The sequence below is a fragment of the Oryzias latipes genome, chromosome 9 (genome assembly GCF_053564925.1).
Source record: "Oryzias latipes strain Hd-rR chromosome 9, Olatipes_Hd-rR_3.1".
NCBI classification, from domain to species: Eukaryota; Metazoa; Chordata; class Actinopteri; order Beloniformes; family Adrianichthyidae; genus Oryzias; species Oryzias latipes.
This window is the reverse complement of record NC_136245.1, coordinates 15,143,648-15,168,481: the sequence shown is the minus strand read 5'-3', so window position 1 is coordinate 15,168,481 and position 24,834 is coordinate 15,143,648. Positions and strand designations below refer to the sequence as shown.

The window sequence follows — 24,834 nt, the reverse complement described above, 5'->3', positions numbered from 1 at the left end:
TAAAAATTAAAATTAAGGTTATTTCGACATTCGGGGCAGTAACCCTCAAGCTGGAGGAGTGGCTACAATAGATCCTAGTGCTAAGAAGAGCTCAGGTACTGCGCAGGACCCTGAAGCTCTGGTAGAGGACTCGAGCTTGGGTGAGAAACCACCCGCAGAAGGGTGAGAGGGGCGTTTTTTCTTTCTTTATGTGATTCTTGATCTCAGGCTTGTCTTAAAAAAAACTAAAAGGTAGAAGCTATCAATAAAAAGCATATTTTGAGGTAATTTAGTAAAATGAAAAAAAAAAAACTACCGTTGTAAATATTTAGGTAAATTTATCAATTGTTTCCATTGTGATCATTTAAACTGAAACTGCTAAAATGTATATAATATATAATATAATATCTATATAATATATAGGAAAAAACTTAACATTGGAGATTTCTTCTATCATGTGTATCATGTTGTTTTTTAATTTGCCTGGATTTATCCAACCAAATTTCAATGAGTTGCTGTGTCTCATTGTCATGGTTGCCTCCTACTCTATTTATATGCCATAATAACCGGCTATGGTAGCTATTTGGTTGTAATTTTCCTATCTGAGGACGGAGGCTACTCAGACGGAGACAAACCTAGAGCGGACCAAAGCTCAGTCCGATTGGAAACTAATTGAGACCACCTCAAAAGATGGGTCCAAGAGAGGTTCCAGCAGACCAGGGTCAGCTTGGGTGTATTCAGACTGAAAATTTGTTCTGGATTATTTGGGGAAACAAACTCTTGCTCACTTCAAGCAAACCAAATGTCTCCAGTCTGAGTACACCCTTAGAGGCAAAGGTGTTTTTGGATTTGCTTTAGTCAATCAAGATCACAAAGTTTTCAAGTCCCCCTGTGACATTTTTATGAATAAAAACATTCCCTGTGGTGCTTTAATTATTATGAGGACGTTTTAAACCAAAATCCCACAAAACTGAATGTCTTAAAAAGCCATATTTGATGCGAATCTGGAGCCACTGTTGCCAAAATCACCTCTACATGGGCGTGCCCATTGGTGCTGAGCCTGTATGAGTGAAGAGCTTGACACGGGGGGGGGCGAACAACACTGACTGACAGTCTCTATTCTCAAAAGTTTATCTTTGGGATATAAACAAAAGGTGAAAAGTGACATGTTTTTGGTTCCAAATTGACACTTTTTGAGCAATGTGCAGAAGAACAAAATGAATCTGCACCAGACCCTGCTGTTTGATAAAATGATACACAGAAAGGAACTTTAAGTCCATGAAAAATGCTTTGAATTATATTGTAATTTAGGCTACATTGCACCATCAAGCAACACTGGCTGTGGCTCAGAATTGATTTGATGCTAGCACATGCAGATTGTTGAATTGACTTGCACAGCAAATAAAATAAAATGAAATCCCATAAAAATAGTACCTATTCGCACGCAATTTTCTAAATACATGTGGCCAGTGCTGAATTTTTTTCTTGCCTGCATGGACCCAGAGGAAAGATGAAGTTTAGGATTAAAGGTTATGGTTAAGCTGCATTCACACCAAACGCGAATTGCGTGGCAGAAGTGGCCAGTTTCTATATTAAGTCATACGTCATAAGTCACACAATCTGAAGTGTTGGGCAATGGCGGGTACATCCTGGATAGTCTGTCACAGGGCTGATGGGGCTGGAGCGAGACCGATCACTATGCTGGGCTCCCAGGAGGCGAGCTGGTGGGCAGACAGAAAACTGCTGCGGGTTGGGGAGCCAGCCTGCTCGGGCCTCCAGAACTTTGAAGTAATTTTCTTATTTTCATCAAGGCAATAATAAAAAAGGTCCCCAGATTTTTTTCTTGTTTTTATTTTTACCCTCTCTGGTTAATGCGGGACAGCAAGCCTTCAAACTCGGTCAGAGAGAGAACACATTTGAGACTTTATTAAAGTCTCACATTTGAGACGTTTTTTTCTTCAGGGCAGATCAAGGATCTTGCGTAATGCCCATGCAGTCCTGGGCTGTTGTGACATCACGACGGCTCATTAATTCAAATTGAGAATTAATTCAGCGATTTAAAAGGAGAAATACTCAGAAATGCAAAAATGAAATGATTTTTTATAACGTTTGTTCTCTTTCATAAAAAAAATGCCACACGAACATGTCAAAAACTCAAAAAACATTATTTTCATCACAGGGGTAACTTTTAAGAATGGATATACAGGGAAATAATGCCACTATTAGAAGGCCAGTTTAAGGTTTTCATTCAGCAGACAATCTTTACTTACTTATTTACATGTACAGGCAATTTAATATTGAATGTCAGCCAGTTGACTTTTCAACTTCCTGCACTACAGCTACTTTTGGTCAACAGTGACACATACTGACAAGGAGGAGTCTCTAGTGAATTGTCTCAGCTGATGTTGATTCACTGTGCCATGAAAGGTTCAATAGTAGCACAACTGTTCAACCGAAAGAATTTATAGATTTCATTAGAAAGCAGAAGAGACGTCATACCCAACAAACCAGAAAACCTTAGTACAGCAGACAGAATAATCCAAGGCTATTTTACACCACAATAGTAACATGTACAGACTTAGTCGACGCCTCACCACATTGCTGTAGTAGTTCATGCAGAGGGAATCCTAAACAGTAACAGAGTGACATACGTGTTCATACTTATCTGTAGTTAAGTGCAGTAAGGTCTGGTTTCATGCTCCCAATGTGCTCTGTAATGTTTCAGTCCAAACTATTTTCTGCCTCTGAAACATTTGAATATTTTTGTGATTTAGTGGAATTATGGGAAAAAGCTTATCGGTGAAGTTTTAGAAGATTGTTCGAAATTGTCGACTTATATGGACTTATGCTTCTCTTACGAACACACATACATGGTAATCAAGAGTGAATGTCTTTGTAACCCTTGTGCTATCCTAGGCACTTGCATTTATCCACCACATCTAATAAATTTAATTATTAATATTGAATTATTTAATTATTAAGTATGAGTTTTGTCATTCGTCTGTGGGTATCAAAAAAATGTCATCCTCTGGGTATGACCTTTGTTCTGACAATAGACAAAAAAATTAAATTCAAACTGGACCAGGATAGAACAGGATCATGGGAGTCCATTTGAGGCTCTCTGAGGTGTAACCCTTGTGCTATACTAGGCACTATAAAATTGGGAGTTGGGTCATCTAGACCCCACAAGACAGTGCGCTGAACCTTTTTTCTTCAATAATTTGTGATCTTCACTGGTGTTCATGGATTACATGAAATCTTTCCACCTTTATCCACCTTTGTCCTGGTAGGGAGAACACGTCAATGTAAGGGTGGGGTCATATGATAGCACAAGGGTTAAGAACATGTTGACCATGTTTAACTGAGAAGCAGATTGTGATTTTTATCTTGAAAGGACCTTTATAAACTTTATAAATAAATTTTATTATTATTATTTACTATTGACACTGAGACTGTCAAGCCCAGAAATTGAATTGTGAGTGACAATTATTGGTTGCAAAGTTTAGGGGCTCTAGAAAAAAAACAACACACAGACTCCGTAGATTCTAAGATGAAAGAAAATTAGTTCGTATCACGCCTGATGTGGTATGAAACAACTTTGGAGGTCTAAAATACTTAAAAGAAATAATAGATTCATAACACTTCGACCTGTATTTTTGCATGGTCATTTTAAGCTTAGAAGCTTAGTTTTTATAGTTTTGATTTTGCTGTGTGTGGGACATGAGTGAGCTAAACCCTTTTTGATTTAGAAAATAAATACCAAAAAATAATCCCCAGAGAAATGTGGCCAGTGTTAACACAGATTTCATTAAGATACCTGATATTTCAAAATTATAACAAACTTCTATCTACTTCAGTATGCCTTCCATGTGCTTTCAGTACACATGACTGGCCAGAGGAGAAATGTCTCTAATTGCTGCACTTTTTAATTCTACTTGACCTTTATCAGAATACACTCACACTAGTAAAGATTAACTCAATGTCAGACCTAAGTTGGTTTTAATTTAGAGTTTGCTTTTTTTGTTGTTTTTCACATCTCAGAACATCCTTTCAGGGGTCGCCACACCGATACAGCTTTTACTGATTTACACATGTGGTTTGGCAGAGATTTTTACGCCGGATGTCGTTCCTTACAAACCCCTATATTTTATCCCCCCCTATATTTGGGACCGGCACAGGGGGACCCAAACTTGTGCCCCCTTATGGCTAAATAGTTAAGCAGCTTTGATGAGCAAGTGATAAAGCTGGACTCTGGTGAGATCATGCAAATGAATGTGGTCTGCCTTAAAGTGAAGGTCTCAGGAAAGGCTAATTAATTAACTTCACGACCAACTCATAGTACAACTGTTGAGCTATCCCAGAGTGCATTTGGTCCAGAGTTCAGCTCTTTTGGTAGCTGATATCACTCTGGTGCCATCCCTGGACCCTCCTCACAGAGGTGTTCCATAGCACTTGAAAACAGGATAGGGATCCTGTGCTGTGACACGCAAAATGGAGAACACAGTGGCATCAACAGTGCGACAATAAATTATGACGCTCTTCACAGCATAGCAAATTAAATCATGTGCATTGACTGCATGGATGGGATGTAGTTCAGCTTGAACAGTGTGTCAAGGCTCAGTTTTCAAGCAAAATGCTTTTGTAGGATTCTTAATATGTTATAGTAAAACAATCATATTGTTTACTATCAAGACAAAAATAAAAGATAAAAGATTTGACTCAAGCTTCTTTTTGTAATCATAAACCCTTACCATGAGATCAATTTCAAGTACTGAGGCCCAAAAATGCAACATGGAGATGCTAATGAGAAGAAGCACACCAAATAATATCTCAAGAGTCTGCTGTCTTGCATATGTTGCTCTTCATGCACCATAAAAGACAACAAAAAGCCACACAAGGTACAAGTTAAAACTGGCACGGTAGATTGGCTATATAGAGTCACTGTTTGATGACATATGCAAGCCGTGACATGTCTTCTAGCAGTGGTGTAAGATAACTGTCAATAAGAAACATCTGAATAAATAAAAAAAGTTTTGCGCAATTAATACTTTGTACACAAATTGAAATAAAAAATATGATCTGACGAAATTTCCCCGGTTAACAAACTGTCAAAAATAGGTCACAGGCATGTACCTTGAGTCCCGAAACATTGATCTAAGTTGGCATGCACATCGAGGCTCATTTACTAAACTAAAACAAAATTAAACTTCTTAGGTAGGTATTGATCCCCTGGAAGAGAAATTATCCTAATACCATTGCTCTGCTGAATAATAAAAAAAAACAAAAAGGTTATAACAGCAAAGTCCTACTGCATTTGTGAGAACAGCTAATCAAATAAACAATGCACCAGACCCAGTATTGGTGGGAAAAAAAGCAAAAGCCATCCCTCTTATTAGCTGTAAAAAAATCCTTGTTCGTCAAAAAAGAGATGATAAGACAATGATGAAACAAAATAAGAAAAACCCAAGCAGGCGGTGGAGGGTTCCACACTTCCCTGCTGCCACCACTCTCCTGTCTGCCAGCCGGCCAACGGCAGCAGCAACAGGGAAGTGAAGGGTTCTTTTTGCAGGCCAGTTAATTCCAAGGACAGAAATGGTGGGTGTGCTCACCCCCTGGACCTGTCCAGGTGTACCAACAGTAGCTGGGACAGGCTCCAGCAGCACCGTGACACTGAAAGGGGTCATTGAGGGTTATTAAAATGGATGAAAACTAACAAAATAAAAAAAGCTAACTCTGAGCTATAGTAGGCCACCCGGAGGCTGACTGTAGCGATATTTAAAGAGAAAGAAAGAAAACACTGGAAAAAAGAAAGTCGGGTTATCTGATCATACTGAGATTTTTTCTTTTTTTTGGGATCTTTTTTCTACTTTAGCTCTGAGTTGGCTTAGCTATTTTTGTTTTGGTATCCTCTAAATATCAACCAATTTTGACAGACATTTTGAAAAATCCTATTCACAACAGGCATGTTACATGTGTTCATATTTTTTCTGCAAAGTTTTGCACAAAGTATTAATTTGCATTACACAGCAAACATGAGTTTAGTGTATCAGTGTGTGGGTTAGCTGTGCCTGGACACTGACAATTAGAAAACCTTATGAGTAGAACTACTAATCAACAGTCTGCAGAGCTATCGACATTGCACCAGTCAAATTCTGTGCTACAGGCAGGCCCTTAATCTTTGGTACGCTATCAAAACTGCAGAATGTTTTAGCAAAATCAAAATAAGAAGTAAAAGTTGAAAACATTGCCATGCCATCAACTTTGAAGCAGTGTTTGATGTAGTTTAAGTACCTGGGACGTTTTAGTTTGAAATATCAATTTTTTAGATTTTTGTAAAACTCTCCTAATGAAACCCCTCTTTTTAGTTTTCATTTTAACAAAGCCTATCCCTTAGCAAAACGTAGCCTGTTTTAATGTACAACAAATATACTTAGACTATAGTTAAAGTGAGATATTATAAACTTAAAATGTTCCATTTTAGTCTGTAAGTTTTCAAACTAAAGTATTAGTAGTATACTTTCTACACTACATATAAATGGTCTATGTCACGGTGAGGGGGGCTCGAGAGCCGGTAGAACCCAGACGCAGAGACGGGAGGCAAAACGGTTTTGGGACTAGAGGGTTTAATAAACAAACAAACAAAAGGCGCTGCCGAGCAGGATTACAAAACAAAACAAAACTTACTGTGGCGTGGCTAGAAACATGGAACATGAGCGTGGCTTACAGACGTGGTTACAGACGTTAGCCATTAACACTGTGACAAGAAGCTAATGGACCAGCACAAGAGGAAGGCAGAGACAAGACTTATATACAGACAGGGCAGACAAGACACAGGTGAACACGATCAGGGCAGATGGGGACCAAGGAAGTACAATTCAAGACATGACAAGACAGGAACCCTTTCAAAATAAAACAGGAAACAGAACCAAACAAGACAGAACAAAAACTAAAGCAAAAACCAAGACAAAACAAACTCAAACCATGACAGTCTATTGTATATCTGCTGTTCTTTAACTTATGCTCAAATGTACTTAATAAAATAAACTTTGGGTGTCCTACCTGTTTGCTTAAACCACCTTAAAATACATTGCTTAGTGTTAGGTTTTGAAAGAAAATAGAGATTTTATATAGATAGATAGATATACAATATAGATATACATATGTAGATGTATAATATCTATATATATCTATATATCTATATATATATAGATATATAGATATATATATTGTGTGTATATATATATATATATATATATTATCGTATATCTATTTTTTTTTCCTTCCTTGTTTTCCTACAGCCGATAATCTCCCTCCATCTGGGTCTCCCAGCAGGATCTCACCCAATGGCGTTAAAGTGATCACAAGAATGGTGGAAACCTCCCTCCATCAGCAAAGATTTTGATGATGAAGCGTGGCTGGGTCTGGTTCGGCATGACAACAATCCCAAACACACAGCCCGTGTAATGAAGGAGTGGCTTTGTAAGAAGCATTTCAAGGTCCTTGAATGGACCTTGAAATGCCAGTCTCTAGATGTCAACCCCATAGAAACTCTTTGGAGGGGGTTGAAAGTCTGTGTTGCTTAGTGACAGCTCCAAAATATCACTGCTCTAGAGGAGATCTGCATGGAGGAATGGGCCAAAATGTCCGCTACAGTCATGCAGGAAACCAGGGTTCGATTCCCAGGGGCGGAATGAACAATTTAATGGCAATGAAATGGGGCCATAACAATGGTGAGCAATTAACATCACCCAGTGAGGGTGCTTGCGCAAGACCCTTCACACTACTGCCTACCTCACAACATGAGAGACAATGAACCACATGTCATGCCGTCTCAGACGTCGCCCTGCCAAACAAGGTTTGCGTCAGGTGCTGGGGGACCAGAGCATCCTGATGGAAAGTGGGCTACTGGAACAAGATGGAAATGGACTAGATGTGAGAACAAGGTTCTGTTAGGATGCCACCACTCAAATAATCCCACCCAGAGGGGTTACATACAGATAATGTGGAATTGATGGATACTTAGAAACCCACAATCGAGGCTAACTGCCAAACAACTGGTAGCCCAATGGTCGAACATCCACAAACATTAACTCCTATCACAACCTGAGATTGAAGCGGTACAATACAATTGCAATACCACGGGAGAGGCAGAACAGCAGGTCAGAGAGGAGGCTATACCACACTCCCACCCTGAGATTGGGTACACAGCCCCAACAACCACAGATATGCTGAGCAAGGCAGCAACTGACCTGAAAGACAAGATCATGTCTACAATGAACACTAGGCAACCCAGACACCAGCTACAATGGTTAAGTGATGTACCGCCTGAAAGTCTTCTGGAAAGTGTGGATGAAGCATTGAGGGCAATTCCTACCACAACAATCACAGAAACCAATGAACTGGTTTACACTTCAGCAGCAGTGATCCCTGAGATGCTTGGCTATAAGAGCAAGCATGGGAGAAAACAATACCCACCATGGAAGCAATGGTTGGAGGCCAAAATGAAGGCAGATCGGAGGGATGTGAGTCAGCTGACAGAGGCCCAAAGAAGCGCAATGAAAAAGCAAGTACCGAAGAGATGCAGCCAGATACCCATACCTGAAGCACTGGAAACTGCCAAACAAAGGCTCTTAGCCTTGAGCAGCCGCCTAAAGAGGTACACAAGCGACAATGAAGCCAGACGGATAGAATGGCTGTTCATAACTCAACCTGCGAAAGTGTACGCTTAGTGGCACGGTCAAAACAGCCGAGCAGACCCACCAAGGCTGGAAACTGAACAGTACTGGAAAAGTATATGGGAGAAAGAGACAGCACGTAACAGCAGTGCCCAGTGGCTGGTCTCTCTGAGAAAGGAACATAGCAACCTCCCTGAACAGAATCCAGTAACCAGCACAGTGGCAGACATCCAAGGAAGATTCTAAGGAATGAAGAACTGGACAGCACTGGGCCCTGAAATGATACGTGCCTACTGGCTAAAGAAACTCACCGCACTCCACGAGCGCCTGGCAGCACAAATGAACCAGCTGCTAAGAGATGGGACTCAACCCGTATGGCTAACGGAAGGGGCGAACAATCCTGATCCAGAAGGATCCCTCAAAGGGTGCAGTCCCATCCAACTACCGGCCAATAACCTGTCTCTCCACAACATGTAAGCTCATGTCAGGCATCATTGCAACCAAGATAAATAGGCACATGGATCGATACATGAGCAACACACAGAAGGACGTTGGTAGAGACTCCTGAGGAGCCAAACACCAATTCCTGGTCGTCAGAACAGTGGCTCAGGACTGCCAGTCCCGGCACACCAACCTGTGCACAGTCTGGATTGATTACAAGAAAGCCTATGACTCAATGGCACACACGTGGAACACTGAATGCTTGGAGCTGTACAACATCAACAAGACTCAATAGGAAACTCAATGAAGCTGTGGAAAACCACCCTTGAAGCCAATGGGAAGCCACTTGCACAAGTGTCTATCAAATGTGGGATATACCAAGGTGATGTTCTGTCCCCACTGCTGTTCTGCATAGGTCTGAACCCCCTCAGCCAAATAATCAGCAAGACTGGCTATGGATACCGACTCAGAAATGGGGCCAACATCAGTCCCTTCTTCTACATGGATGACAGCAAGCTATATGCTAAGAGCGAGCGTGACATTGACTCCCTGATCCACACCACCAGGATCTACAGTCCTGACATTGGGATGTCATACGGGCTCAAGAAATGCAGTCGGATGGTGACAAAGAGAGGCAAGGTAGTCAACACAGGAGGTGTCTCACTCCCAGAAGGAACAATAGCAGACATTGAGGACAGTTACAAGTACCTTGGAATTTCCGCAGGCAAATGGCAACCTGGAGCAGGCAACAAGGAAAGCTGCAACAGCTAAATACCTCCAATGGGTAAGGCAAGTCCTGAGAAGCCAGCTCAATGGCAAAAATAATACCCGGGCAATAAACAGCTATGCACTGCCAGTTATCAGATACCCTGCAGGAATAATAAGATGGCCAAAGGAAGTGATACAGACCACGGATGTTGAAACACGAAAGCTCCTCACCATGCATGGAGGGTTCCATCCCAAATCCAGCACCCTGAGACTGTATGCCAGCCGCAAGGAAGGAGGCCGAGGACTATTGAGTGTAGAAGCCACTATCCAGGATGAAACATCCAAGATCCATGAGTACATCAAGCTGAAGGCCCCAACTGACAGTGTGCTCAGTTAATGTCTCAGGCAATGGAGAGCAGAGGATACAGTGCTGGAAGACAGTTCCTCATGGAAGGATAATCCCCTACATGGGATGTACCACTGGACAATAACTGAAGTAGCTTATATCAAGAAGTCCTACCAATGGCTAGAAAGGGCTGGCGTACAGGACAGCACTGAAGCACTCATCCTGATGGCTCAGGAACAAGCCCTGAGCACCAGAGCGATAGAGGCTCAGATCTACCACACCAGACAAGTCCCAAGGTGTAGGCTGTGCAAAGAGGCGCCTGAAACTATGCAGCACATACTGTAACTGCAGGGTGTAAGATGCTGGCAGGGAAACCCCAAGGTCAAAAATGGGAAACACCTCCGAAGTTGGTAGAGAATGAGAGGGCAAAGATCCTGTGAGACTTCCAGATCCAGACTGACAGGATGGTAATGGTGAACCTACCAGACATTGTAGTGGTGGATAAAGAACAGAGGAAAGCCGTTGTGGTGGATGTGGCAGTGCCAAGCGATGGGAACATCAGGAAGAAGGAACATGAGAAACTGGAGAAATACCAGGGACTCAGAGAAGAACTGGAGAAAGCATGGAGAGTGAAGGTGACAGTGGTGCCTGTGGTAATTGGAGCACTCTGGGCAGTAACCCCCAAGCTGGAGGAGTGGCTACAACAGATACCTGGAAAGACCTCAGACCTCTCAGTCCAGAAAAGCGCAGTGCTAGGAACAGCTAAGATACTGCGCAGGACCCTCAGGCTCCCAGGCCTCTGGTGGAGGATCCGAGCTTGGAGGAGAAACCACCCACGGAGGGTGAGAGGGGCGTTTTTTATTTTATTATATATTTCATCATTTTACAAGACTAAAAAGGGAAAATTACACGGATTATTCTCGTAAAGCGTTGCCTTTTTTTTTACTTTGTTCTTACATATTAATTTTTTTCTTTTATGGTGGCCTTCATACTCTGTTGTACAAATACTAACTAGCTTCAGTTAGACCTCTAAAGATTTTGCGCATTTTAGTTTGTTAAACCAAAAATTACTAACAAATTCAAGTATCCTGACATATTTCCCGTGTTCCTGACATTTATGAAATCATTTTATTGTTACTCACGTTGCTTTGCATAAATTAAATCAACCCTGAAGTGACAGCTAATACTTATCAATCCTCTCTGTTCTCAGTCCCCCTGTTCCATGTTCCCCCGTGCATCTGACTCCCGTCCCCAGCCCATTTACTGTCAAATGGGCTCTGCTCTCTTTGCTTGAGCTCAGATGCAGATTTATGCCAGAGCAATGCCGCTTCTTGCATATTAGATGAAAGCCTTGTTTGCATATACCCGCTTTCTCTCCCCTCCGCAACACCACCTCTCCTCCTTCTCTCTTCCTCCCTCTTCCTTTTTTCTGAGGCGTCACTTTAATATGTATGCAAATGGGCTGAGCTCCACAGGCATATATGTGTGGAGCCCTGTCCTGCAGTCAGGAGGTGTAGGAGAGATTGTGTTTGTATTTATGAGGCATGGGCCCTGCCGCTCTTGGGAGGGAAAATGCTGCAAGTAGTGTAGTGGAAGCTCTGCAGTGCAGGCAGAATGCAGATATGCCAATAGCAGAGGTCATGGTTGTCACTAATGATAAGAAACAATTAGAAAAAATACCAAAACTGTAATGTAACTGTTACTGTTTAACTGTTCCAAATACAGCAAGCACACATGCAAGCCGTTCCTACTTCGGCGTGAAGCAAGCGAGCCGACTCTTCTGGAATGTTCTGCTTATTGCAGCATATTTCCTCTGCTCTGCCGGTGCTGGTTGGGGGATTCCAGGGTGATTGGTATGTGCAAAAGACCAATTTATTGATCAGGCGCGCCCCCCGTGGGGATGAGGATCACTGTTGGAAGCTGAAGCAGAGAAGACAAGGTCAGGTCACCTATGAGAGAAGCACCTCTACCTCATTTCATCTGTCTAAAGGTTCCCAGACAGGGCTGAGAATGAAATGATCAATACTGTCTCCATATCCCAAGAAATTAGGCCCTGAACCCAGAAAAATGTGATGGAAGATGTTTCAAAACATAGCATGATAGTTTCAAAATGAGTAAAAAGTTGGGGGGAAATAGAGGCAAATAACAATAGATGATTATGTTCTAAACAACACACACATGCAAAACTGTGAAAATCAAATGTCTGTTTCTTCTATTTCCCTTTCTCTCCACCACACTCTGCTCCACACACACACACACCCTTCCTCCATCATGAATAAACCATACTGTGTCTGTGAGTCATATACCACCCCCACATCCCTCTCTAACCCACTCCCCCATTCGCTGTTGCAAGAGTAAAGACGCTAATTAACGTGATGGCTAGCTCCAGCTCCTGTCAGCAGCTTGTGGGGGCCTCTCATCCAGCCAGGCTCCACTGGTCTCTGGTTTTAGCAGCTCTCCCCAGCCTCCATCTCTGGAGGACCGGGGCCCCCTCATTCATATTCAGCCCCAGCCACAGGCACCTGGAAGCAGCCGGCACCACCTCTACCAGCACCACACATCCCCCACAGTGTCTATCACCAGCCCCCCAGTTGAGCCCACCTCCTGTCAATTCTGGGACACCCCCCACTCCCACCCCCCCTCCCACTGCCTCTCATTGCTACCTACAAAATCCACCTATTAGCCCCACAACATACACGTTTATTTCATTTTCTCAAACTAGAGTCCAACTGGCAAACAAGCCTGAGCGGAGAAACGCAATTTAGGAGATGTGTGTGAGCAACAAACTCCATCTAGGAGATGACACAACCCAACTGATGGGTTGAATCACCCAACGGTGGAAAGAGCGAGAGGGGGAGAGAAAGAGACAAGCGGAGCTGCGTGCCTTGGTGGACTAGTCGGGTAACCATGGCAACGCAGCCGGGAGAGCAAGAAACAGGAACATACAGAATCTGTTTCTGCTGAGACTTGCACATGTGGCACAGTACTGCTCCCTCTCAGAGAAAAAGTGAAGGGGAGGCGTGTGTGTGCATGTGTGTGTGCCTTTATGAAACATACATGCCTGCTGGATCTCTACCCACATTCATTTACTTGACTGAGTGTCTCAACGCATCACAAAGGATACTGTGATGAAAATTAAGTACCGATGCGTAGAAGGCGGCTTTTGTCGCTTTGAATTCTTTGCCGAAAAGATAAAACACTGAGCGTATATGCGAAAAGGCACAATCTTTTCCCTCCACAGCTCCAGCTTTTTCAGATTTTCCTTCTCTGTGCCTCTCCGTCGCTCCCTTTCTGCCTGTCTTTTCTCTTTGCTCTCACTCCCTCTTTCTACAGGCCCAGTCTAACCTCCCCCTCCCCTTTCCTCAAGGGAATAAAGGTCGTAACGCAAATGATTACTCAAACCCGAGTTGCCATGGAAACGCAGTCATGTGACTAGGGAAGGCATGCATAGACCACAACAAAGAGGTGGATCAGGAACCAGCTCTGGAAAGAGCTGTAGCTCGCCTTACTGGTGCCTCAGTATATTTCACTCAAGCTGAGGCTTTTAAAAATAGCCAAGCTGCAGCAAAAAGAGGGAAAAGCGACACGGAAAAAGAGCTGGGACCAGAGGCTGCAATGAAACTAGGCTGTAACACTGCAGTGTGCCATATATTCTGCCATTTACCAGCATACCAAGGGTGTGTCCTATTCATCATGTCCTTCTTGGAAGCAGAGCTCCGGCGCCAGTTGTCTGGAATTTGTGTGAAATGGCGTCAGTTGTAGACATGTATTGGTGGTGGGCTCACCAGCTCCTAAAATAGGTTTTAAATATGGAATTAGAAATGATAAAAACTTTGTTAAAACTGGAGTCTCCAGAAGCAAAATAAGACTAAAAGTTTAGGTTTAGCTTTACTAAAACTGTTAAAGTGACATGAATGAGTGAGAACAATCCGTACTAAGAGCTAAATTTCAGTAATTTTCTCTGTTTTGAGATTTACCAAACAGAAATGACCAAATCCCTTGTAATTTAAAACTTTTCTAACCAATATCTCAACAAAAAAACAGTATTGATTTGTAAAATGAAAAGAAATATCAACGTAAAGCGAAAACCAACAGCAGGAACGGAGTGAGAAGATGGCTTGCCCCAACAGGATTCAGCTATTCTGCAGCCAAATCCACCCCCACTTAGATTAGTCTTCGCTTTGGCTGAACCCAGGAACCTGCAACCATCAGTCACAAAACCGACCGACTCCCCAACACCAGATACCAGTGTGAAAAGATAAAAAATGCCAAAAGTCAGGCCATAAAAAATGATTTGGTAATGTATAATTCAACAATCTAAGTTGTGAATAAGTTTTAGCTGCGTTCAACTCGATTCGTTTTGGGGCTCTCCATCAGCTCGGAGCGCATTTCTTTCTGGTGAAATCACTCCATCTGCAGTGTTTCTGAGCCTCTTTCTTTCCTAGGTTACTTCATCTCAATGAAAGGACAAAAAAAACAATAAACGTTCGTAGATGAATCCAAAACGTACATACAAAGACTAAATCTAGAAGGGCCTAAACTGCCAGGTTGACTGCCCTGTCACCGACTCGCCAAAGTCCACTTCAACTCCCATGGGGTATCAGGCAGCAGCTGAGTGTTCAGTGATGTCTGCAATTATTCCGTGTCTAGACAATGTCTAGTGAAAGACAAGGAGATGCACGCTCTCCACAGGCTGCGCTCTGCAAAAGAAAAGGCCTGGAATAGATCCCAGCACCTTTCAGCTGGGGACAGAGTTAGTCTGGGGAAAGTGGTCATGACCAGACAAGGAAAATAGTTACTGTGCAAAACTGCAACATGAAAAGTGTGTGCTTTATTGATATTTCAGGTTTCTTAAATCTGTCTGATAAAAGCTAGGAACCGGATAATTATAAATCATGTAATAACATGGTTACGGAAGAACAGGGGTGGAATTATATAAGTTCTCTTCCGTCCACTCCCTTTTTAAAGCAATATTTAATAATATGTGTAATTATTCTAAGTTTGATACGTCATTGTATGAATGTATAACTGATGTTTGTAATGTTTTTGTGTATTATTCTTATTTGATTGCTTGAAATAAACTATTTCAAATTCAAATTAAATCAAAAATCAAATCAAAAGTTGTGTTATTTGTGGTTTCTGCTCTTCTAATTCTTAGAATCCTTTTGTTTCAACTTAACTAAAACATTTTTAATTAAATGTTTGTGATTTCTAATCATTTTGCCTCAAAAATTTTGTTTGTTTTTTGTGATTTCTGTTATTTATGCAAGTCAGATTCTCATATTGATTCAGTTTCAACTTAAATAAAGATTTTTGAACAAGTATTTGTGATTTTTAATCATTTTTATTCAAACATTATAATATAGTGATTTCTGTTGTTTCTTTTAGTCGGACCCACAATGCAGGAGATCAGGCTTGGTGACAGGAAATAAAACATTGAATAAACAAACGGAAACATGACAAAACTATGGGGCCAAACAAACTGGTGACACAACAGAGCAGATGACCTGACAAGGATGAACAGAAACCAAGAGACACTTAACCTTTGTGCTATCTTAGATGACCCCACCCTTACATTGACGTGTTCTCCCTACCAAGACAAAGGTGGATAAAGCTGGAAAGATTTCATGTAATCCATGGACACCAGTGAAGATCCCAAATCATTGAAGAAAAAAAGTTCAGCGCACTGTCTAGTGGGTCTAGATGACCCAACTCCCAATGTTAAAGTGCCTAGGATAGCACAAGGGTTACACAGGCTAAGGGGACTTAACTGAACTGAAGACAGCTGTGGATCATAAGCCTTAAACTGCAGTGACTGACAAAAAGAAAACTAAAAACATGAACAAGAACAAAACAAAACCACAGAATCCTTACATCAACTTATATAAATTTACATTATAATTTTGGGATTTTGGGATAATTTTTAATCAAAAAATTGTGTTTTTGTGTGGTTTTATTTTGTTTCGGCTAGTCAGATTCTCATCATCCTTGAGGTTCAACCTAAATAACTTAACATTTTCAATTGATAATTTTTGATTTCTAATCACTTTTACACTAAAATTGTTGTTTTTTTGTGATATCTGTTGTTTCAGCAAATCAGATTCTTATAATCATTGAATTTCAACCTACGGAAAATAAATAAAGATATTTGAAAAAACATTTGTCATTTTCACAAAAAAGTTGTGAGTTTTTTGTGAATTCTGTTTTTTCTATGAGTTGGATTCTAATAATCCTCGAGTTTCACCTTATTGACGTTTACATTATCAGTTATACTTTTGGATTTTGAATCATTTTTACTCAAAAAAAGTTGTGTTTTTGTGTGGTATATTTTGTTTCTGCTTGTCAGAATCTCATAATCACTGGGTTTCAACTTAATCAAATCAACATTTTCAATAAAATGTACTTGATTTCCAATCATTTTTAGTTGAGATTTAGAAATATATCACAAATATTGTAAAATTTAACTAAGAAAAATGTCAATTAGAAGAAATTATGACTGATAGAAAGGTTGAAAATGTATTTGTCAAAATACATTGAAGTCGACACTTACTCTGCAGGTTTTCATCAAATTATATACCAAAATGTTCAAGTTTTAAACTTAGTTATAGAAGATTGCCTTTAAGGATTTAATGTTGGATTATTTTCTCCATCTGAGAGAACTGCATATCTAATAAAAAGACCGAAAAAATCCAAAAAAAGGTAGCATAAACACGCAGAGCTGGGAAGGTTTAAAGATATGTGCTGTGGCGAGAGAAAAGACCATGAGAGAATGAGCAGGTGTGCTGGGAAAGAACCATGGGCTTCAGGGAGAGGAGAGATCAATAACTAATTTCAGTACAGAGCCTCTCTCGCACTGTTTTCCAATAAACGATGGATGGAGAGTTCTGGCTTATCCCTCCTCCCCCACTATCTCTGTTCCATCACCTTCTACTCGCTGGGATTGGAGTCAATGGTTGAAGCTTGTTTGTGTCAGTATGCTGAAGGTTCCCCCCCCCCCCCAACTAGTATCTGCTATAACTAACTCAAAGTTGCTTTTTTTTGTCCCTTCCATAAGCGTCCTCTCAACCATTCCACATCCTCTGTATCTTTAATGTTGTCTTTCTCTCTCCGCTCAGCCTCCTGCAACCCCCTCCCATCCTTTTCCATTCAACCAGGGCCAGTGCTGAGGTTTTATCAAGAGCATGCAAGCAGATTCAGACAGACAGGAGAGTGAAGCGTGTGTCAAACAGCCCTGCTGCTGCTGCTGCCGAGGCTTCTCCTCAGAGGCTGTGACCTAGATAACCAAGAGGAGCTGGAGCGCCTGCAAGCCTTGGAGCCACTCCAGCTTCAGCAATGTCAGGAAGGGGTTAGTTGTGTAACACTATGTCCTATTTAGCTTTGCTCGTCATAGTTACCCGCACAATGCAAATGTGAACACGTACAGATCCTGTGGAGCTCCTACTTGTGTGGTAGGTTTCTTCCAGGCTCTGGTTTTGCTTCTGAAGTGGTGAAAAACTAGTTTGGATCATAAGAGCAGAAAAGAATTGAAGTCCCTACACGAGTACGCATTAGGAACGCTTGGTAAAACTCCAAGTCTCTGTGGCTGCATTTTGGAAAAGGATGTGAAGATGCTTTCTCTGCTCACACGCCTAAATCTTGCTTCTTCATGTCAGCAACAGCTCTGCTAATGTTTAACGTACAAGCACAACCACAAGAGAACAAAGTCAGTTCTTTTTACAGAGCATAATCACCAATAAGTATGAAGTAAAAGAGCTGTTTTGGAAAACTTCATAGCCTCTTTATAAATAATTACAATCAATAAGATAATTTATGTGAAATACATAACTCCCCAAACACCATTGACATAACACAAGTGTTGGTGAAACTGTTTTAATGGCACAATTTTCCATCAAACTAAACATTTCACGGAGTTCACAATACACTGCCAGCACACTGAGGAACTGAAATATACATGGAGCTCACTCAGTTGGACCAACTTTAATTGGCTTCACTGAGAATTTGAGTCATTTCTGGAGTAAAAGTACAACACTGCCATCTGTTGGTTGTGGCGTTGTACTGCAACTTCACGTTTTTTGTCCGTTACCTGATTGTACATAAGTTTTTCCTGGATTCTTACAAACACAATTCTGTATTTCAAATAACTGCATTGTCATTGTGATTTTTCAGACAATAAGAATCAAAACAAAAAGCCTTGATGGTGTTTCAGATTTATTTGGGCAGAATTGTTTTATTTGAACCCCAAATCTCAATAGATAGCTTCATTGTTAGGGCCGGCTCTGCTGAGGTTTGAAGCAGCCCCAGCCTGGCTTTGGAGCGTATGTGTGCTCAGGAAGCAGAAAGTCTTTCAGTCTGTCTGGTAAAGGCAGGGCTTTCACTCTGTCCTCCAGCGGCCAGGGCTGTAGGCGCCTCCGTATGAATGTCCTGCAAAGGCAGCGCAGAGGTGGCGGACTTGCTTCACGAGCAACGACGCGGCTGTGCAGGTCCATCAGAGCCTGAGCGTAAGGGTGTGAGTCGTGACCAGGTCCAGGCAGCTCCAGCCTTGGAGGGAGGTGCAGCGTGGGGGCGTTTACCTTTGCTAAGTCCAGCAACGCTTCAGCTTGTTCCAACAGCTCGGTGGCCCGGCTTGGATCGGAGCACTGCAGGAGGACTGCCTGAAGCCTCTGGAAAAGGAGGCTGTAACCTGACCAACAGGAGTCACTGTGATAACTGCACACCAAAGAAGCTCCGCTCTGGATCAGGAGCACAGCCAGAGGAAAGAGCAGGTCAAACTGCTCCAAGCTTGTCTGGGTCAAGGAGGGCTCGCCATCCTCACTCAGACAGCTGCTGGGGTCCACGCCGTGAGCTAGCAGTAGCCGGGTGACTTTCAAGCAGAAGCCGCCAATCTCAGCAGCGTCCTCCACACTGGCATCCAGAGCCTCTTTGACCAGAAACACCAAAGATGATTCAACGGTTTCTCCATCGACTGTTGCAGCGCTAACATCAGAACCTTTAAGGAAAACGTTTTACAATCAATTCTAAAATACCACTGGCACAATTTGAACAGTTGAAGCAAGGAAGCAAGATGAAAAAGATCAGAATGATTTCCTTCTTACCCCTCTCAAGTAGCAGCTGTATGTTCTCGATGTTGTGCACAGTAAGTCCATCGCTGCTCGCTAATGCATGTAGCAGCGGCGTTTTCCCTTTCGATTTGAGAGGAAAGCAACCCTTTTTAGAATTAAAAGGGCACAGATGGATATTGTGGAATGACGTCGGCCGATTTAAACGCACCGTGCTTGTCTCTAGCGTTCACAGCAGCACCGAGGTCCAATAAGGTGAGCAGACAGGGCAGCCTCTCCGACTCCTCACTCGCTAAATCTAAGGGACTGCTCTCGTGAATCTGAAAAGGACATGCAGGATTGTATATTCCCATATCCAGAACAATTGAGAAATGTAGAAGAAAAATTGGTTAAGTTCTCACTCGGTCCCTCTTTTCGATGTCTGCTCCGTGTCCAGCAAGCAGCCTCACCATATTTGGCCGGTTCCTCAACACAGCTATGTGCAGTGGGTTGTAATAGGACACTGGGTCTTGAAAACAAAACAAAAAAAGTTCACATTCATTGATTACAGCGTTTCCTTGTTTACTGTGGGGTTACGTTCTAAAAATAACCCGCGATAGGTAAATCCGCGAAGTAGGATTCCAGATGTTTAACGGCTGTAAAACCCCTCCCTCACTACACACCGTATACATTTTCTCAGACAGACAGGAACATTTTTACTCTTTTCTCTTGTTTAAACTCACAAAATGAATCCAGTGTTATAGAATGAAAAGGTTCATATAAAACTGGCAAACTGCCCACATTCTGTACAGGAGACACAAGAAGGAGATTGACTGACACAAGGCCTTTAGCCAATCAGAACAGTGAACACAATGTCCTGGGGAGAAGAAAAAAAAAGAACAAAAAAAAGTTCAAAATTGCATTGAAAAAATGATTAATGTTTTCAAATGTTGTTAAATTGCTGTGGCAGTTAAAACATGAGAATATTAGATAACATTTCTGAAAACTGTGATCCAAAACCAAAAACAGAAATGAAATAAAAAAAATCCTACATCAACTGTAATAATATTTACTTTAAAACAGCTGTCAAGAAAACATAGTTTCAATTTAAATGCAAAAGAACAGCAAAAACATGATCCGTTTTGAAAACTAACTTACTGCAGCAACTTTATTCATGTTAAACATGAATGAAGCTGTTTCTGCAGGAATTCACTGAGTACATAGGAGAGGAAGTGTGCATCCAAAACCAGTAGAGGTCACCACAGCAGAGACTGACGACAGCTTTGATCAATCCAGTGACAAACACTCATCTTCTCACTGAAATGTCCAATTACTCAACGGCCTAGAGGTGGACTGTCAGCCCCTGAGGGCGGAGCTTAACACTCAGCATCACTGGGAGGGTCAAATGTCAAAAGGTTCCTGAGCGCAGCTAAGAATGTAGCTCACCGGTTCTTCAGGGGACAGGTTCAAAAGGAAGAACAAGCAACACGCACACACGTGTAGGTCAACTGGAGTTGCTTTCACTTAAATTAATACTAGTTTAATACTAATTTGCCAATTTTACAAAATGAATCATCATTAAAATTAGCCCAAAACTGGATTTACAAATGAATGAGATTTCTAACATGACATAAATGGAGGAAAATCATTTAGGCAATAATTACATGGATTTCCACTGGGGAGAAACGTGACCAAATCTGAATATTTACCTTCAAAATTGACATCAGCTCCATAGCGTAGGAGGATTTTGGCAGCATAAGCGAATCCCTGCTCTGCCACCTTAAAAAGTGCATAACTGATGCCTTCAACAAACATCTCTGACTGGGACTCCTGCTCCAGAAGCTCCACTAAAGAGCTGCATCTTCTGGGCTCATCATCGGGACTCCTAACAAGGCAAATAAGAAAGAAAAGGTCTCAATCAAACCTACAGGGCCTTTTTTTTCCCCTCATGATGAGGGAAAAATCAACCATCAATCATCGACCATCTGCTAAATATTGGTTTGGCAAACGTACCAGTTTTCGGGATGCCTGTTGTCTTCCTCCAAACCAATTACGCGCATGACAGCATCTACCAGTGGCTGATATTCATAGATGATTCTCCGAAATCCATGGAGAAAAGGCATGGCTCTTCCGGTCCGGTCTCAGACACGTCTGATTCTAACGCAGGAAAAACGTGTTAGAGACTTTCAAGGTAAGAAAAACGATATTTCGTTCATACAGCACTGTGTAGCCCTAAATTGTTGATATTACATTTTTTCTTCTACTGTTCTTTTTTTTCCAAATATCGTTACACACGATGTAGCCAATCAGAGTTAGCGGCAACTATGATCTATCTCGTTTTTTTTTTTTTTTCGTTTTAAAATTTAAGAGCAGAAACAGAACGTCGTGAGAGTCACGTATGGTTCTAGAACAAATCCTACAAATTACTGCACGATAGACAAAACTGAACATAAGATGAAGTGAGAAGAATTGCTTAGAAAAAAGAAAAACTTGTTCGAATCTTAGCAATTTCACAGCTACTCACAACAGAGTTCCCTCTTCACAACAGGAAGTTGGCCGGCGCTTGATTAATTCCCACTGAAACCACTAGACGCACAATAGTTCCTAGGAAACTGTCCGTTGGGAAAAAATGTGTTTGTGAGAAAAAGAAAAACTTTTTTTTAATGTAATGCCGTTCTTTTTTTTTTTTTTTTTTTTTTTTTTTTTTAATAAGAGTGAGCTAAATTGTACGACGGAGTATTAGGGCCACAAAAAAAAAAAAAAAAAAAAAATAGAGCCACCAAAAAAAAAAAAAAAGTAAAATTACGAGATTTTATCTCGTAAATTTAGGAGATAAAAACTCGTAAATTTAGGAGATAAAAACTCGTAAATTTAGGAGAAAAAACTCGTAATTTTAGGAGATTACAGTGGAAGTGAGCATGCAGAGCAGCAGGTGAACGCCGTGCAGCCGCAGAGAAGACCGACTATACTTTGTTGAACAGGTGAGCTGAATGTTTATTGATAACGTTCCAAATGTCTGGAAGGTCATTTGTTTGATTTCCGATTCATTAAAGTTTTATTTATTGATGGTTGGTTTGCAGGATCTCTGCAGCCCGATGAAGCCGTCGTCGGTGTCCCTGCAGCTGTTTGCTTGAATCCTTTCTTCCTCCACCAAAGACAAGACTCTACGTCTGTGTGACGCTTCCGTCACACAAAAGGAGGAGCACTTTTTTTGGCATTTTCAACGTTCCAAAGCCAATATAAAACACTATTTTCATTCCTCTTTATTGTTTTATGCTGAAACGGGACATTTCATCTGCAGGAGGGGGCGTTTGTAAGACTGTTTACTTCCGCATTGGTGTTGGGATGACAGGTTCATGACGTAATGAGACAAATGAACTTCAGGATATGGGAATGAAAAGGAGAATAAAGGCTGCAGCGATTGTCTACACCCAAACGTGTCTCTGAGCTCCTTATTTTACATATTAAACTCCGCTTTACTGACACTGAACCCCGGAAAGACTGCTACACGGAAACTAATCTGATTTTGAGTCGCCAAAAGGTTCAGAATCTCTTTGTTTTACACCTATAATAATCCGGAAATGAAGCTTCACAAAAGGCTCCACATACTTCATCTTCAAGCTAGGTTCCGATAAACGGACAACTTCGGTGTTTTTTCCTTAATCTACGACTTTTTTCTCGTAAATTTATGAGATTTTAAGTCGTAAATTTATGAGATAAAAAGTCGTAAAATTACGAGTTTTTATCTCCTAAATTTACGAGATAAAATCTCGTAATTTTACTTTTTTTTTTGGGTGGCTCTAATTTTTTTTTTTTTGGTGGCCCTAATACTCCGTCGTAAAATTGCAAGATATGTAAAAAGAAAATAGCATATTACCTCTTTTATTTGAAAGCATTTGTAAAACTGTAATTTGTAATTCGTTGGCTAATCATAAATCAAAAGTCTAAATAATGTTTTTGATTTGATTCTAAATAACCCAAGTTGGGCTGTTTTTAATCCAACTCCAAGGTTTAAAAAAGACAAAATTTTTGCAATGTTGTTTTACTTCGAGTAAATAAAACAAAAATTGGGTTAAAAACGAAACCATTGTAACCAAACAAGTAAGTAGTGCTCCAAAAGTAAAACAAAAATATATTACTAACATTAATAACCCAACATTTAGGTTAAAATTAATCTAAGTGTTAGACTTCAAGACATATGTTTGTATTTGAAATGCAAACTCCAGCAAACACTGTAAAAAATATTCAACAAATACTTTTAAAAATCTGTATTTTTTTAACGTTATATGTTTATATGTTACATTAGTGAACAACAGCAGCTTTTTGTTTTGTTCTCCTTTTTTATGTACAACTACTTGACTATAAAGACAACATCTGGCCTCTAAACAGTCTTGTCCTATTCAGCAAACACACCCATGGGATGTCTGATTTTGGTGACAGATGGCTCCCTTTCATAATCACTGAGAAGGCCTCTATCTCTAATGTAGGTGTTTGCTAATGACTGTATTTCAACACAACATATGTTGGTGCTAACACACTTTGTCATCCACCTACTGAAATATTTTCAAAAGAACAAAAAAATAGAAAATGTCCTTACAGTATTGAAAGGCCACAATTGTTTTATGTTTAATCCGAATAAAAAAATAAAACCTCTGTCCAGAAACAAAAGGTGTTTGAAAAAACTATTACTTCTAGTATGCAAAAAATACATAAAGGTGTAAAAAAAACAAACCTTACCTCTAGGTGGCAGTAGTGCAGCACAGGCCTTTTGATGAAAGTCTAAGCTCTTATCATGCAGCACCTGTATCAGGAAATTGTTTTGCATGAAAGCTGGCATAAACAGTCATGTACAAGTGGATTGAATCTTAAATAAACATCACTGAGAGAATTGACGTGACATGTAGAGACCAGCATCTCTGGACTGGAAAGCAGACTGCAGCAGTTTAATCAAACTTTGATTAATTCCAATTTAGTCGATTTTAAGACAATAAGTATTTTCACATCCATGTAACCAGATTAATAAACCAATACTCCCTGCATGGATGCTGCTGTAAGCACAATGTCTCCAAAGGTACCTTGTGTTTATAAAGTATAATAAAGCATAATAATAAAGTTCTTTCACAAACAAACTTAACTAATCTATTTTCAAGTCATGCTGAGGTGACTGATCAAATGAACCTTGAACTAAAACTGTTGAGGAGAAGTTCTCAAATCTTTGTTTGCTTACATCGTCACATGTGGTCACAGAAGCATGCAGTTTCTTACATGACAGGAATAGTGGGCGACCCGGCATATCCAGCATCAGACCATGAAAAAGAAAAGTGTAATTCTACTGTGGGGCACCCTCCAAGGTGTCAAGCAAAACTTTTAAGAAGATCCTTGAGGTCATTTACACAGCAACCTATGTGAAATCCCTGCAGACATCTAAATACTGGATCCAAAAATTGAGTGTGATATTTAGATGTGAAGGAATGGCTGTTGGGTGTTACTGTCAGATGAATCTCCTTTCCTTTTGCACTTACAGGGAAAGACTGAATTAGAATCAATGTCTCATTACTTTACATTTTTTTCAAACTTTATACATAGTTTAATGCATTAGTATTTAATACTTTTTATTAAAGACACTCTAGGAAAATACATATCCAGGACA

General features: G+C 40.8%; 1 protein-coding gene across 2 annotated transcripts; it reads right to left on the bottom strand.

Annotated features, from left to right (window-relative positions):
• Positions 1–18,002: 18,002 nt before the first annotated feature.
• On the bottom strand, positions 18,003–21,849 carry asb6 (ankyrin repeat and SOCS box containing 6). Of its 2 annotated transcripts, none has more exons than XM_004072533.4 (7): positions 21,709–21,849; positions 21,198–21,341; positions 20,894–21,069; positions 19,607–19,713; positions 19,417–19,525; positions 19,242–19,328; positions 18,003–19,135 (listed from the first exon to the last, which is right to left on the bottom strand). In XM_004072533.4, the coding sequence occupies exons 2-7, from the start codon at positions 21,305–21,307 to the stop codon at positions 18,414–18,416; spliced, it is 1,311 nt and encodes a 436-aa protein (XP_004072581.1). In that variant the 5' UTR covers positions 21,308–21,341; positions 21,709–21,849; the 3' UTR covers positions 18,003–18,413. The 2 variants fall into 2 exon arrangements, with proteins under 2 accessions (XP_004072581.1, XP_078808325.1); XM_078952199.1 differs by lacking the exon at positions 21,709–21,849 and adding an exon at positions 21,435–21,696.
• Positions 21,850–24,834: the final 2,985 nt, after the last annotated feature.